This window comes from Eurypyga helias, unplaced genomic scaffold (genome assembly GCF_000690775.1).
Source record: "Eurypyga helias isolate BGI_N326 unplaced genomic scaffold, ASM69077v1 scaffold8274, whole genome shotgun sequence".
Taxonomy (NCBI): domain Eukaryota; kingdom Metazoa; phylum Chordata; class Aves; order Eurypygiformes; family Eurypygidae; genus Eurypyga; species Eurypyga helias.
In genome coordinates, this window is record NW_010246804.1 from 24,917 (window position 1) to 37,722 (window position 12,806).

The 12,806-nt window shown below is 36.2% G+C and overlaps 1 protein-coding gene across 1 annotated transcript in view; it reads right to left on the reverse strand.

Moving 5' to 3' along the window:
- Positions 1–1,184: 1,184 nt before the first annotated feature.
- SOX6 (SRY (sex determining region Y)-box 6) overlaps positions 1,185–12,806 on the reverse strand; it is a 239,801-nt gene continuing 228,179 nt past the window's right edge. The window contains exons 13-15 of the mRNA XM_010150535.1: positions 11,800–12,033; positions 9,049–9,265; positions 1,185–1,488 (exon numbers count right to left, since the gene is read on the reverse strand). Of these exons, the coding sequence (XP_010148837.1) occupies positions 1,185–1,488; positions 9,049–9,265; positions 11,800–12,033 (755 nt within the window). The remainder of the gene's footprint in view (positions 1,489–9,048; positions 9,266–11,799; positions 12,034–12,806) is intronic.

The window sequence follows — 12,806 nt, forward strand, 5'->3', positions numbered from 1 at the left end:
AGCAGAGTCTTTCCAAGTGCTCCTTGAACATACAATGTTACCGGAACGACTAAATTTCCCATTCATAAATGTCATGTTCATTTTAGTAGCAGGTGCACTTTGATTTTCATATACCTGTGTAATTTAGGGGAGGGGAAAGAAGGGGCTCTTTAAAATATCAGTAAGGAATTGTAAGTGTAATGCCACCAACAGTACTTTTAAAAATAAATATTAAATATTTGGACCCTTGACATTCTGGAATGAATAAATTATTTAAGAGAAAATGTGTTAAGACTGAATGCAAGGGTAAAAAGCAAAGGGGTAGAGAATGTAATCAGAGGTGGCCTCACACTGCTAAGACAGGCCCGTCCATAGCTGGTGATCGCTCTTTTGTGCTTTCTTAAAATTTCACACTAATGGCACATCAAGAGGCAAAAGCAATTGGGCACATGCACTATGGCAACCATGTTCACTACTTAAGAATATCCTGTCTCCAGATTCCTGAGTACTTTACCATATTCTGGAAAAAGTTAGGTTTCATATATAATTTATTTTAAGATGCCAAAGGATTGTCTAAGACTTTACAGTGTCTCCTTTAAGACTTTTTTTTTTTTAATGTTAAGATTCAAAAGTTATGAAAAGTTTGGCACATCAGAAGTTCAACTATACATATGGAAAAAAATGGAATTCAGAGACTATTTTTTAAAGACGATCTATGATGCACAGAAGTGCACACTTGTGGACTTGTTCTGTTTCACCATATGAAATCTGCAGTTTTTGTTTTCTAAAATAATCCAGAATAAAAACACATTCACAACCTGTAGGCTGGCACAGCATACCTGAGTGAGAATGTATAACCCCCATCTAAAACAGTAACTTAAGCCTTTATCAGCATCCAAAAGGAAAAAGACAAAAGGTAAGACTTGTAAGACAGCTATTGATTCATATAAGTTTTCAAGTCCTGATGTCTGATATTTAATATATGTCTTCATCTAAATTAAAAAAAAAAAACCCAAAAACAAAAAACCCAAGTTCATGAAAAATTAGGGAAACAATCTGTCTCACACGATAAGAAACATTTAAGACCATTCTGCTGATGTAACTGTAGGAGCCACACATGCATGCAGGCTCTTTAAGAACTTTTGTTCAAAAAAACCCCAAAAAAACCCAAATGAGTCTGAGTACTTTAATTCTGCGAACACTCCTCAGTTGGCACTGACTGCCTCATGGGCTTCGTTTTCACTGCTATAGTCTGATTTGGGATCATCCTCATAGTCCTCGTACATTTCTATTTCATCCTCTCCATTTATCATTTCATTTCCAGCAAGGCTTCCGCTGTCCGTCTTCATACCATAAGTGCTCTGAATGACAGGGATGCTGGGCTCAGGGCTGGCAGAGGTGCTCGAGCAATCTGATGTCATCTGAGGTGATGGTGTGGTAGTCGCCATGGTAATAGCACCAGGATAGACAACACCCGTTCCCGTGGTGATTGGAATTTGAGGCTGTTGTCTGGAAAGAAAAACAAGAGGGGAAAGTGATTTCCTGTGTTCAGAGGAGGGAAGGCCTTCTGCAAGTCCAAACGAGAGGAAAAGCATGTGGTTTCCTAGGAAGGCTGCATGCATTCCACTGGGGTTTACAGTCTGGTCCCCTACACTATTTTTCATGTTAGCTCCCCCCAAGGACAACTGGAGAGTAAACTGTTTAGTAACTACCAGATGTGCATTCTTTTATGTATTTTACGTGTTTATTTAAACCATACTGCAAAATAGCACTTGGACAGAGATTATCAAAAGGCTTCAGGCACCTGTGTGATGCCTAACTGCTACTGTAGACATCATGCATCCAAAATCTAAATCCTCCAAATTCCTGACAGGTGTTCCTGTTGAGCGAACCTCAAGATTCCCTATAAGTACCTAAAATTGCAGACAGGGGACTAAGTAACACTGTCTAACTGGAAGTATGTAATTTGCTATTTAAGTGCTAGGGAGACTCCTACATCACTTAGAAAAACTTCTGATATTTTATTGCTGACTTTTGATTTTTATTTAAATCCATGATCAGGATGCCATTTTTTCTTCAAGAATTAATGTGTAACACTGAGGTTCTGAAGCAAAGTACTTTAAAAAAAGAACAAATGCTCTTTTTTCTATGGCAACAGACAGTCTACAGAAATTAAGACTTCCTCCTGAGGAGCCAGTGTCAGATCTGATTTATTTTGACAATGCAAATAACATGGGAAGACTCAGTTAAGGGTGCACTACCTCTACGTCTGGTACATCTTACTTTCTAATATCTAACTTTGCATTATGTAATTCTGCCTTTTAACGTGTGTGTGATTTTAAGCATAGCGGTGCAATACCACACTTCAACTGAAATAGGCCTGTATCACTGCCAGTCAGGCATTTCAACCCAAGCTTTAGTGTAAGCATGTACATAGTTGTACTAAGTGATGCAACGTCTCTTCTTTCAGTCCTTTGCTGACTAAAGGTCAGGTTGCTGAACCCATTCCATGGTCAAGTCCTTACTGGCTATGAATTAATTAAATCTACTTCTTACATTTGGGTTAATTCACAAATAACCTACTTTCTGCATTAAGATACTCATTAAAATATTCTCATATTATATCTGGATTATTACCTTTAGTAAAGCTAAGAGAAAAAGAGGGAATATAAATTGTCTGAAGAAAGAGAATCTCCATCATACTTTAGATGTAAGACATTCCATAAACCAGTCTCTCTTAATCATTGGCTAAATCAATACACAAAATAATGTAAAGCTTACAATTAAAGACCCTAAATGTTGAAACTTTATTGTTCATTGATCAAACTAATTTTGATAAATTTCCCACTACAGAGTTATTGAGAAACCAAAGTCCTTCAAGTTTGGGAACCAATGCAGACAGTCAAATCATGAACACTCTGTGTAAGATAATATTAAAATAGAATCTAGTACTGTCACTGCTGGTGCTGCTAGCCCAACTCTTAAAGCCTCTGCACAGCTTGAGAAATTCAAACATCTGTTGTGTAAGTATGGTACACCTGGCTAGCAGTGAGCAAAAACACCGCAGTAATTCATTTGACACAGTCATTATGCTCCTGTTTGCAAATGATGATTTGCAGATGATTTACAAACAGCGAAGGATTTTTCACTAAATTTTCACTTTTTAAATGGTCTGATAAATGTTCTGTGAAAACAATTTTCAGCCAATGTATTTGCTTGCAAGTGATTTTCTGCAAACATCTTTCAATAGTTTATCCATAAAATTGAACACCTACCTCACATGGGAACATTTCTGTTTTAGGACTGCATGTTGTCAGGAGTATAAACTATTACTGTTAAAACCCCACATGTACCTCCTCCACAAGTTTTAGACACAGAAAATGTTCACATTAGTTACTGTTTCAACAAAGCAAAGGAAAAAGAAACCCACACATGGTCACAGCAAAATTCTACATAGTTGTCACCAAGCCATACTTAATTCTCTCTAATCTGCCCATCTAACGACTGCTGATACTAATCTTTTTCTGATATTTCTTAGAATAAACAAATTCACAAAACAAGGTATCCCCAGTGGATCATCAAAGAACATCACAATATAAATGCCTGAAGATGTTTTGAGAAAGGTTGTTTTTAGAACTCTTAAGAGTTGTAGAACATACTCAAAGAATGATGGAGCACAAGCTGCTCTTGTGTTACAGATAACACAAAGGATCAGAAGCCTCATATCCACCCCTACCCCTCCCCCCCCCAAAAATTGTGCATTTTTTTAGAATCAAATTGCCTTTTTATAAAAAGCAAGAAGGAAAAAATCTGTTTAGGACAGGGCATGAGGTGTCTTGATAAAATGATGGTTGTAAGCCTTAAGGCCTAAAGGTCAGACTAAATTAAAAAACTCAAATATTCTTTCAAATGTTTATCAAGTCAGCAAAACCCTTTTGCATACCCACATTTCAATGGGACAGGGTATATTTGTCCAAATACCACCTGTTTCACAGTATAAAGGGAACAGGTCATCTGAGCATAATGAAGCAGAATTTAGAGAGATATCTTTTACCTGAGAATGCACCAAATGTACGGCAAACTATAGAATGAATCTAACTGGTAAAGAACTTGACCAGTGTAACAGGAAAGTTAAAGGCTTAGTGAATTTGTCATTCATAACTGCAGTACTTTTGACATGGTAAACAAAAATCAGACATGGTGTGCATGCCTGCTGCTGGGTGGGTAATAACTATGAGCTTTAAATTACCGGTATCTCACCACGGCACTGTAACCATGTGGTAACGGTACTGTCTAAATGGGACGTGTCTCAAATTGCTACCCATTTGCTAACACAAATTTACTAGCATTTAAACATGGGCACCCGCACAGCCCCCATTAACTGGACACCTACCTTTCACTTGAGCCCTGTTTTTATTTACAGGTGATCAAGTTTCACTGTAAATTCTGCTCAGGTTGCTGCATTACATCCCAGAAAGCCTTATTTTAAGATATCACAGACTATATGGATGATATATGTTTCTGGAGATGAGTGTTATAATTTTCTAAGTAATTACATACTATAGGATAGGGTGGGGGAAGAAATCAGAGCTTTTATTTAAGTTCTATCCACTCTCCCTGAAAGGAAGAGCTGGAGTTTCTATATGACTCTGGCCATTATGTTATCTTCTATTTATAGTTCTTAAAGGCATTCATGTTAATTGTATTTTTTATAATAATAAATTCCACATGTATAATTCTTGTATCTCACTAGACATTTGCCTATTATAGGAACTTGGAGTGAGAGATAAAAAACATATTTTGTTGCAAGCTACAGGTTACAATTCAGCTCAGTTGCACATGGTTAAAGCAAGGATGTTTTCTGCCTGGTTAGGATTTACAGAGCCCAGCATTAATCTTCCTTTCTCTTCAGATCTGTGAGGAATGGTGATGCATGGCTTCAAACCACTCCTGTCTCCACCATCTCCTCTTTGCCAAGGGAATCCTTATGTGGCCAGCTACTACAGGTGACTTGCCTCTCCTCTGTACCAGCATTGCTAACATGTCTGTCCAGTCTGGGGCTAAAGATTTGACCCAAAATAGTTAGGGAAATATAAAAAAAAGGAGGTAACATGAAAATTCTTAGGCCTATTGACCTGCTCACAAGTTTGTGGCATTCATATTCTTAGGATTTTCCTGGAGACTGTTCTACTTTTGACTTTTGCAAAACTAGCTAAACATTTAAATTGGCAAATTCCCACTGTTTTCTGATCTGTTTCCAAGTATTTTCTGACAGCTCTTTAAATGACTGAAGCAAAATCAATTGCATTAAGGAAAATGCTTATATGTACACACCCCTGAAACCTACATTCCCATAAGGAATGAAATAACAGTAAATCTCACAAAAGCACCCATTGTGTACTTCCTTTAAGTTCAAGCTACAGGAGTATAATATTACAGCCTTTTTCAAAACCATAGTCTAGCAACATTCAGTGTGTGTACAGTAGTTATAAACACTGTAAGGGCTTTATTCTAAACATCAAAATGGTAAAACACCAAAAAAAAAAGTTACTGCTTACATCATTTTGCAGAGAAATGTATGCATCATATACTTGTATTTAGAGTGTATTAGACTGCAAAAATGACTGAGAATTTAATTATTTTTGTAAAAGGAGGCAACAAAAGATAGACTAAACTCAAAATGTCTGAATTTGTGGCTTATATATGATCCATTTGTTAGTTCACATTTATTTATGCATTACAAAAAATTACTATTGAAGATAAACTGTAAATCACTTGAAGTTTGTTCAGGGATTAATTTACGCTGAAGTTATCATTCACAACTTCCCATTCATAATTTTATTTTTAAAAATAACTCAATTATTTTAAAGACATAGCTGGCTTCAGACTCAGCTTCTACTGGATTAAAACCAGAAAAAATTTAATATACTTTGAATAAAATATGAATTATTTCTGTATATATTCTGCCTCATTTGGAACAAAATTTATTCATGTAGGGATGCAATAGAGGGTGTATGCCCATTTTAAGTTCCACTCTGTTCTTTAAAATACTTGCCAGTTCCTAGACTTTTGTGCTGGTCTATCACATATATAAGATTTATCTCAAAACATGAATTTGCTGCCCAATTTATTCCAAGAAATTTTCACTCTCATCCAATTATTGGGAAGCTTTTCTTCAAAAATCAGAACAGAACCTGGCCATTCATTAGCTTATTTCTCTATTTTATTTTAAAACCTGGATCGTTTGTATACTGAGATTCTCTAAACAACTTTTGTGCATCTTACCAATGTTTATCAAGAACACGGCCCACTGAAGTCAGTGGTACGAGCTTCTTTGCATCCTCGAAGTTCAAGCAGTGTAAGCCTCTTTCCATTAGCTGTACCAATAGCAGGGTTATTCTATGCTAGCTAATGGCTCACTCAAGGGGATCTGATAAGAACTACTCCTTATGGGATTGCTTAAGCCATAAATGTAGATTTCATATAAGAGAGGCCAAAGTGAAAATGTGAAAGAATACAATTTTTCTTGCTACTTATACCTTCCTCTGGCAACCTGTTTTGAAGGTCTGTCTTTCTCTTCTCACACCTCCTATTTATCTTTATAGTCTGTGGTGTTTTTGCCATTTTGGCATACCTATTCCCACCCAATCAGTATCTTCAAAAAAAAAAAAAAAAAAAACCAAAACCAAAACAAACAAACAAAAAAACCCCCACCCAAACCCACCAAATTTGGCACATTTCAGTGGAATCTATTTTGTACTTTTGTTCTCTATCTTGCACTGAAATATTTACTGTAAACACAGGGTACATTCAATCCTAAAAACCACATTTGTCTCCTCTTTCATTCTGAAAAGGAAACTGCATCTCAACTCCCACATCTAGAGTTCTGAAGCATGGTTTATGCTGTTTATTCCATAAAAACAGTGGAAAAATTATGAGTGTACCAGGTCAGTTAGGAAAACTGTTCCAGCTGATACTTTATGTAATATTTATGTTAAACACAAGGAAGAGTAAGTTTAAGAGATTGATGGGCTCAATATCTGTGTTTCACTTAATTATAATCTGATTTGGATTAAATGTCGCTTTTTACTACACAGTACTATTCTGCTGAAATAAATTATGCCATTTTTGTTTCAGTTCCAAAAAGCTGCCCTGGTCCGATTTTTTCACCTTTTTTCTTGGTCTCTTCCAAGAATTTTGTTTAAAATTCTTTATTTTAGAGAAACAGGGAATTTGGGGCAACAGTGGAAAGTCACAGAAAGTCATGAAATATTTTTTTAATGTCACAGCCTGTGTTTCCTCACTATCAAAATTTATATTCATGTTAGGCTACAGCATGGATCTCATTTCACCTTTATTGACTGCACCCATTAGACTTCATACCCCCTTTTTCATCACTTGCATAAGTGAAATTTGTTGCTTTCCAACACAGTCCACTGCATCATTATGTAAGTGCACAAAGGTAATTTACTCTTACTTTAAAACTTCCTCAACATGGAAAGAGCAGTGTGAAGTTGACTTAGAATAAATATGAATTAGAACCAATCCTTTCAAGAAAATGATGGCATTCACACGGTCTTTGTGATCATACTGTTTGATATATGAGAAAGTTGCTACATTTAGGTTGCACCAACAGTTTAATTTTTAATAGTTTTCACTTTTAGAAGTTTCTTACATCCACCCCCCATATTCACCTCCATACTTAGCAGCCACTTCTAATGTGCAAAATGCTGCTTCTTAATACCGTTTTGAATTAGAAAACAATTCTCAAATTGTTCAGACTGCTGTTTTGGCACTTCTTGTCTAGATGTGATTTGGTCTGTCAATCTGCTTTGGAAGACATAAGCTAGAGTTTCATTCCCTCAATCTGAATTTAAATTTGTGATGTGCTGTATAAATTCAGATTTCTATTTAGAGTTCTATGTACACTTTTGATGGAAGCTGATTAGTAAACAATTTCCCTTGGAGTGAAGAATAAAAAGCAATGTAAAACTAGACTGAGAGGTAATTTCAAGATATCAGAAACACTTCTATTTAGTGACTGAAGAAAGAACCCACATTGTTGCAGGCTGTACCACAAAATAATTGACTGCAACAGGAGTTCTGCATCCCAAGCCAAAAATGAGGGCACATAATCGACGTCAAGGTCAATTATCTGGTACTGAAGTAGCCAACAACAGGAGACTATTGTGATTAGAGAAATAAGCAGAACATTGTGAATTTGGAAAGGCTGGCACTGGAGATAGCTTTTAGATTCTTTGTAAACCACCAGAAACATTATGTTAGAGCACTGAGCATCCCAGATTAATTCATAAAAAAATGAGAGAGAAATCAGTTATGGTGCAGTTGTTTCACTGGACCTTTGTTACCCTTAGCCTGTAGATCTTTCATGGTGCTGCTTTTGCTGCTGAAGACTAGAGGAAATACTGTGAAGAAACCTTCAATGTTTTTAAAGCTGTTCCAGGACCTTTTCGAATCATATATTCAGAGTTGTAAATTTACCCTGTAATTTACCTATCTGTGCACTACTTGAAAGACTCTTCCTAAAACTTTTTTTTTAGTATTTTTTATTAAAAATATTTCTATCCATAACAAAATTCCTAATAGCCTCATGCTATGATATCATTCATTCATGTGTGCTCCTAATGTAAGTGCTATTACTCCTGTTCCTTTTCCCTTCCCTCCCCTCCTGACTCATTCTACACTGGAATAATCTTTTGTGTTTTTCTTTTTGTTCTTGTCTTAATCTAGGAAATGATCCTGTAGTCATTACTTACCCAGAATGGGTTAGCTTACTAATGACTCACAAAAGGCAGGATTCAAACCTTTCAGGCTAATGTGAAACAACTTCTTTTGACCTTAAAGAATTCCACAATCAGTCTCATAATCAGCACTCAGTGGCAAGCTGATAGCTCCATATTTCGTGATGTATCTTATGTTTTTAATAAGGTTTCACAGGTTCAAATCCTACCTTCTAAATTACATCAGTCAGTGACTTAAACAGATAAGTCTACTTGTTTTCAAACATCATGCTCTGTCTCTGAAAACAATTACAACAATAGTACTCACCCTACGGTAAAAAACTGCCTCATCTCCTGTCTTCGAGACCTCATCAGTTGTTTGTATTCACCAATACGCAATTTCTTTCCATCAACAATGCAGGTACGTTTTGGTCGAGGTTTGTATTTGTAATTAGGATACTTTTCTAGGTGGATTTTACTTAGCCGAGCCTGCTCTTCATAATAAGGTTGTTTCTCTTGATTTGACATGGACTTCCAGCGAGATCCTATTAACACAAAACATCAGTGAGTGCTCAAGTAAAGCAGGTTTAGCTTCACACATACACATTTCTACAAGACTTCTTGCCATAACAAGCAAATTTAAATAAGTTAGTTAAATAAACTGACTTGAATTTACATTAGACAGCACATATAATGGGATGAACAACATAAGACACCTTAAAGGAACCTTGGTTTTCAGATACTGCTGCAGACCAAACCTATGTAAACCTCTATGAAATAGGTGCACTCCAAATCAATAGTCAATTCTCAAAATCTCGGCCTCATGCTGCAAAACAGACTATTAACGTTTTTACAATATGAGCATTAATCTGTGAATAATTCTATGCCTTTTTAAAACCATGCACAGTACTATGGTTAAGTAAGGTCCTACAACCATACTTTTACTGTTAAAAGCTTAACACACTGCCTAGGGATACATGCTGCTTTGATAGATTTATGAGTATTTGGTTTGTGCACTCAGACTAATAGATATTAATATATCCCTATGTAGCAGAAAAAAAAAATCAAAAACTTACAGAGAAAAACAAAAAGAAAAAGAAAATGAAAAAGAAAAAGAAAAAAAGAAAAATCCCTTGCTATTAAATTTATTAATCTTGCTTGGCATAATATCGGCACCTTACCATATGTTAAATCCTATTATGCATATTATCTTCCGGCCAGATGCAATAAATGCGCAGAACTGCACTGAGAAAGTTACATTCAACAAACTTTTATTTTTTAAAAAAAAGAAAACCAGAAAGCATATTGTAATTATATACACCACTTCAGGTACTGTAAACTCTCCTTGAAAGCTGCACCAATGAAAAAGTTAAAAAATTAACACAGTGTACACAGGAAGAAGAAAAAGTATTCAGATCTCTTGTATTGTTTATAACGACCTATCTAAACACTTGAATAGAGAAGGGATTTTTTTTTTTTCCAGAGGATAAGAAATGCAGAAAATAACTTTTTGGTGTCTTTTAGATGAATAAAACGATTACAGCTGTGGTAAACGTGGGTGGAAGCTATTCTTTTACCAAGATTTTTTTATACATCAACAAATGGAAAAGTTGTATAAATATTATCCATAGCCAGCAGTACTCTGTGTCAGTTCTAATATTTCAGTCTCTTTTCTTATTGTCCCAGAAAAGTTGCACAGATATTATATGGATATAGACTTATTTGTGGTAGAGCAGATACTGACAGGTTAATTCCATGGTTAACAAACACTCTATTGCTGGCACTTCTGAAATATGCTGGAAGTTTACATTTTAATGAATACAGTTACTATGCTCCTAATAGTTTTTTCACAGAATGCACACAAATAATATAGATTCCCTACAGCTGCCAACTCTGAAACAGTGCAGGTTTTATACAAAACTGAAAGGCTATTCATATAACTTACTTATATGGTAGACAAAAATGAGAACTACTAAGTAAGATTTTGGAAGTTTTAGGACAAAGTAACATTTATTTCTATGTATTCTTGCCTCTGATTGAATGAACATGCAATAAACTTTAGTAAGAATGTATTTGAACTCAAAGTTTACAACCAAACGATTACAGAGGGAACTTGATTTTTACTTTTATTTATTACGAGTTACATTTGGAATCTTTCACTTCAAAGACTCAGAAAGCAAATATAGGTTTTAACATTTCACCACTCATTCTCACGTATGTTTCTAATTCTCTGGAGGGGTCTTAAAAAGCAAATCAAAATTTCTCAAAAACGAACCAATTTATTTGCACAGTGGCAAAATATAATCCAGGGTATATTCCCTGATTGCCCCAATCTATACAAACTAAATACTAACTATGATGTCTCTTAACTAAGCAATGTTTTAATTGTGTGATGTTAGTGCTTCCTTAGCTTTTCGAACATTGCAACATTTTGAATCAAACAAATTTGCATGCGAACAGGTATGCGTGTACATGTCTTTTGAACTGTGTCAGGTTTCTTTCTTTGACACTGCACAGTCTGACATAAACCTTTGATTTTAATTTTGTATTTTATTAATTTTTTTTTCCCAGTAATCACTCCAGAAAGCACCATTTTGCACTCGGGTGATTCGTAGTTCAGGTGATTTTTAATGGGATCTTGCAATTAGGCCTTTTATCCGGATACACTCTTGCAACGGATTTCACAAAACATTCCTTTTGAATGTACCTAAGTCTTTAAAGCATGTTGTGACTCTGCTGTTGAAAATAAAAAGCATTAGGGAAGGGACAGAAAGGGAAAAGGAAGGGAATGAAAATGAAAACAACCCATGAGTCTTCCTTTGTATAAGTTTCAGTAATTCCAAAAGTTTCAGTAATTCCAATTTCAGTGAACATCTCCCAAACAAAATATGCCCTAAAATTAGAGAACTTGCATATCCAAGAAGGAAGTAACTAGCTTGTGTCACCAATATAAATAACCTCATCTTTCCACAGCTCCAAAACCAACTAACCTCTGCCAACTGCCACTGCTATGGCCAAGCCTCCTAGTTTCCCTCAGTTTTGGTTCAGAGTCACGGTTTCTTCATTGTCTTGCACTTACCTAGGATTTTGCTAATGTTGGAGTTGTGCATGTCGGGGAAGGCCTGGAGAATTTTCCGACGCTCGTCCTTTGCCCAGACCATGAAAGCATTCATTGGTCGCTTGATGTGCGGTTCGCTACTGGCTCGGCCCCGCGAATCCCGGTAGACTCGAGCTTCAGCCACAGTGGCACCTCCTGTTGGCCAACAATAATACTGCTGTAGTTTAGCTGCAGAGCCATTCATTGCTTTACTTCCTGGAATGTCAGGGCAGGAAGAAACAAGATGGATGCAAAACATTATTACGTGGATTACGCAAGTGCTTTCAGTGCTGTGTTTATTTTAGCCTCATTCTCCTTTTCTCTCTCTCTTTTGGCTGCCAGATCTATGAGACAGAGAGAAATGATATCCAGTGATTTCAGCACAATTGATCAGGCTCACCCAGCTGAAGGCATCAATGTTTGAGTGAGGAAAAAATTGCACTGTTACTTCTCCAGTCAATGTACAAAGATTTGAAAAAGTTTCCATTTGGGACTTTACCATAGCATACATGTTCTGAACGCTCAACAAAACTCACATAAAAGTTACACTTGGGAACCCAAGCTGTCATAGACCTGTTCACACAAGTCATTGACAATGACTTTGTTGCTTGAGCAGTGCAGCACATGCAGAACCTTTCATAAAATAAATTATATACTGCACCACGTACATGCTCCCAGTTGTGTGAATCCAATTACACTGGGAGCTGAACATTTTAAGTCGCATCTGCTTTAGCTGAATTTTAGATGTGTTTTGGAGCATTCTATCACATACATGGAATACAGCTATCTGACTTCAACAGGTACATGCATAGCATCCTGGTGCTTCCAGAATGGGAGACAAGCACTCCAGCTTTTCCATACCTGCTGTGCTTTAATGTACGCCAGTATCCTGTCGTTACCTACCATCAGTTCAACTTGCACATGCTAACCTCGACAGTTTTTGAATGCATCCAGCCCTCCTTGACCACAAACAACAAAGCTTCATGAGG